The 4,573-nt window shown below is 34.6% G+C and overlaps 1 protein-coding gene across 1 annotated transcript; it reads left to right on the forward strand.

The window, feature by feature from the left end:
• Window positions 1–1,899: 1,899 nt before the first annotated feature.
• LOC124899468 (UDP-glucose iridoid glucosyltransferase-like) lies at window positions 1,900–3,601 on the forward strand. Its single transcript, XM_047414361.1, is given in 2 exon segments — window positions 1,900–2,379; window positions 2,834–3,601. Coding segments are annotated over 2 exon segments (1,248 nt in total).
• The last annotated feature ends 972 nt before the right edge of the window (window positions 3,602–4,573 follow it).

Here is a 4,573-nt window from a genome sequence, read left to right on the forward strand (position 1 = left end):
CAGAGCTACAAACATCAAAGAACCAAATACCAACTATATAACCCAAAAATTACAAGGATATAACAAACTAATTGCACTACCCAAAACTAACCCAAGCCTAGTTAAAACCTGTTTTGACTATGGACTATTAAACACTATATATACCCAAGACAGAGAAGAATTAACAGCTATGGAAGAATTATACAAGATATTCACCACCTACAAAAGAATAACAAAAGGAAATTTATTTTATATAAAGTGTTATACTGCACCGGTAGAGATACTATATGATGAAATAAAACCAGTTATACAAGTTGTAAAGATAGGACTAACTAGAGATATGATCATCCCAGAAGATATTACGCAGCAACCGGAGATACCCAGAATCGAGATACCGGACTTCTATGCAAATAAATGACTTATTGGACTAGCTACGATCATTCAAGAACTAGCAAATAATTATACTAACGGAAACCCAATATGGAGCTATTATTCGAGAGATCATCAAATGATTTACTCAAATTCAAAAGAGCTACGACAAGCAGATATGGAAGATGTAAGACAATGGATAATGACGCTACTCAACCCAGAAAAACAATCTACCGCAAGAGCAATAAGAAAAGGAATTATTTCAGACGGACTGCTAACAAGATATTGTAAAATAATTGGACACAAATATCCAGACCACCAATGTTCGAGGTGTAATAGAGAAGATAATATTATTCCAGAAGTATATCTAGAATAAAGAAGACAAAATGCTAGCTGGAAAGATAAGATAAGGAGCAATAATGGAGCAGATACGACAAAATCAACGGAGACAAGATACTGTACAAAGTCTGAATTATTGTACGAAGTCTTAACTATTGATTGAATTATTGTACAAAAAAGACTTTTACGTAGATGTAAACTTGTAAAAAAGTTAAAGGCTAGTAGGTTAGGCCTATAGCCCCTTTTGTTGACTTTTTAGTTCTTTAGTTTTTAGTTTTAAAAAAAAACGTGTGTAAAGTTAGTTTGATTGATTGTAAAGATTGCCTTTCGTTCTATAAATAAAAAAGGCAGAAGGCATTGCAAAAGCAAGCATTCATGCGTTGAAGCAAAGATTCTCTCCACTGTACAACAAATATTTTACTCAGTTAATCAAATAAACATATTTCAATGGAAAAAGCTATGGAGGAACAAACTTCAGAAATATCAAAACTACCCGAACAGGTATATCTATTTATGATTATGAATAGCTAAATTCATAATTCCCAACAATCAAAGAGTGAGAAGAATAAGAAAATTAAAATGATGAAGGAAAAGAAGGAGAAGAGGAGGGAGAACCATAAGAAAAAAAAAAAGAAGCGCAATCAGAAAAATGGGGAAGAGAGAGGAAGGGGGAGGAGGGTTTATTTATTTAGTTTAATATTTAATATTTTTTATATTTAAAAATAAAAATAACGTGGAAGTTGATGTGGCAGCTGACGTGGCGAGAGTGTATTACACTAAAAAAAAGTGTTTAAAATATTATTTTTTAATGAGTTCAAGGGTCCAGATGAAAAATATCTAAGTAGAAGTATCCAACTTACAAAACCGACATAATATAGGGGTCCAGAAGGTCCTTTTGCCTAATTGCTATTGTCTAACCATAGCCAAGCAGTAAAGTTAAGCCTAAGTCGGCTGCTTGTAGTATACAGTATGTCATGCTTTATCATACAAATGAATTTATGATATAACTATATATGTTGCATAGATATGAACGTAGAATTCTTAGATTTCAATCTTAATCATTTGTACATATTGCCAAACTCAACCACAAGCCTTTATAAATTTGTGAAAAATGATTACAAATAGAGTTAGATATACATTTTAGAGTCCCTCTCTCTCTATTAGCACTCACAACGTCTAAATTCTGAATTGACTATTGTGGACAAGAGGAAGATGGATGTAAAAGAAGCAAAAACATGTTGTGTGGTGCTCGTACCATCTCCCTTCCAAGGACACGTAACACCTATGCTTCAACTGGCCTATGTGCTTCGCGCCAAGGGTTTCTCCATAGTTATTAGTCACTCAGAGGTCAACCCTCCGGACAACTCCAAACATCCTGAATTCGTGTTCTTAAAATTGAAGGATGGCTTGTCAAACCACGATGCTTCTTTATTAAATCTGTTTGACATTATACCAGAGATGAATGCAAATTACAAAGTCCTATTTCGAGATTATGTGATGGAAATAATGGAAAAACCAGAGCTCTATGGCCAAATCTCTTGCATTGTTTATGATCACCTCATGTATTTCACAACTGAAGTGGCTGATCAACTTAAACATCCAACTATTCTTCTTCGGCCTAGTAGTTATGGTCACTTGGAAGCTGCTTGCGCTTTTTTCCAACTCAAGAAGGAAATTATTTTCCCTTGCCAGGTACACTACTCAAAAATCAGTATTAAGTGACAGACAAATTCTGTAGCTAAATAGTAAAATCCCCGCGAATTTTGTTTAACATATCAGCTTCATCAACCATTCGTAATCAAATTTATTACTAAAACACATTTTTTAACCTGTCCTATCTATCTTGCGCAATCAACAGTTAAGAAATAATTTAAGTTAATAGTCATTCAACTAATATATATTATCTCGGAGAATCACTTTATTCAAGAAATTTGAAATCAAGAAGAAAGTTGTCTTTATGAGATAATAACGATTCGTTAAAAGACCATCTGATAAATCAACTCAAATTTTTCATGTTATCACTGATTACCTTCATGTACCAATTACAGAGACTCAGCTGTTGGATCCAGTGCCCAAAGTACCTACCCTCAGGTTCAAGGATCTTCCATTCATTCTCACTTCTAAAATTCTAGAGTCTATATTACAGTTACTTGAAAAAGTGGCTGGTTTAGGATCTTTTGTGGCTATCATTTGGAACACTATCGAAAGCCTCAAGAAATAAGCATTGTCGTAACTTCAACAACATTATCAAGTTCCTATTTTCACAATAGGGCCTTTACACAAAATTTCTTCCTCCTCGCTAACGAGTATAGCAGAGGAGGATGCCAGTTGCATTTCATGGATTGATACTCAAGCCCCTAATTCTGTTCTTTATGTAAGCCTCAGGAGTTTAGTAGTTATGGATAAAAATGAGTTTATTGAGACTGCTTGGGGATTGTTCAATAGCAACCAACCATTTCTATGGGTAGTTAGGAAGTCGATTGAATATCATGACTTAACCGATGAATACTTGGAAGCAGTTGGAGATCGAGGACGAATTGTGAAATGGGCACCACAAAAAGAAGTTTTGGCACATCCTGCAGTTGGAGGATTTTGGAGTCATTGTGGTTGTAATTCCACATTAGAAAGTATTTTCGAAGGGATTCCTATGATTTGTAGGCCAGGTTTTGGTGATCAGAATATGAGCACGAGATACTTTACACATGTATGGAAAGTAGGCATTGAACTAGAACCTGAGGATTTCACTAGACTTGTCATAGAGAGTACAATAAGAAAACTTATGGTGGAAGAAGAAGGCAAGGAATTGAGACAAAGAGTACTTGATATGAAACAGGAGCTTGAGATATCTTTTCGAGAAGGTGGCTCATGGCATAACTCCTTAAAGAGTCTAATGCAATTCATCTCTTCATTATGATCATTAGTGTTAGGTTATTGGGTCTTTTTCATTTTCTATATGGATAAATGAAGCCCAATTTGGACCAACCCACTTTTACCCATAGGACCATTACATGGGGTATATATATTGATCTTTTTAGGTCTTATTCACCATAACAAAAAGAGAGTTTTTAGCAGCCAAAGAGAGAAAAACAAAGCTGATTTTTGCACCTAAATTTCAGCCATAGCTGTCAACTTCAAATTGCGATTTCCATTTCATTTCTTGTCTGATTGAGCTGATTTTTGTACTGCTTGTTCCTCTCATTCTCAATCTTTGATTAGGAACTGACGAAGCTTGATTTGGTGGCCTGTAGCTCCTGTTCTTCATTCCCAAACAGTAGCTACATTTTTTGTGCTTTCACTCATTTATTTTTCTAGTGTTTGGTGTTTTGGTTTATGTATTGTTTCTTGTTGTTTGGCACTTGTTTTGTGTCCATTTTGGAGAACAATATTGTAACTATATGGTGATTATAGTGGAGGTTTGGTCCCATAGTTTTTTACTCTTCACACCGAAGGGTTTTTCACATAAATTTGGTGTCTTGTGTGATTGTCTTTATTCTTGCCCTATTGTATTTGTGTGGTAATTATTTTTTTATCATATGACTTTGTTTTGCTTGGTTTTCATGTCTCCTCTTAGTTCAAATTAGAATGGAAAGTTTAGACTTGGGTATTCTTCCGTTGTTTCCCTATCGGACTCTTTCATAGTGACCCTGTCTTTCCCAATAAAGTGGTATCAAAATATTAGTTGTTATTGATTATTGATTTGAATGATGGAGGCAAATATGAGCAAGATGGTATTTTTGAATGGTAGTAACTATCATACTTGGAAAGGTAAGATGAAAGATCTTCTATTTGCCAAGAAAATGTATCTACCTGTGTTTGTGTCTACTAAAACTCAATCCATGATAGATGAGGATTGGGAATTTAAGCACTTACAGGTTTGCGGTTATAT

Source organism: Capsicum annuum, chromosome 6, assembly GCF_002878395.1.
Source record: "Capsicum annuum cultivar UCD-10X-F1 chromosome 6, UCD10Xv1.1, whole genome shotgun sequence".
NCBI classification, from domain to species: Eukaryota; Viridiplantae; Streptophyta; class Magnoliopsida; order Solanales; family Solanaceae; genus Capsicum; species Capsicum annuum.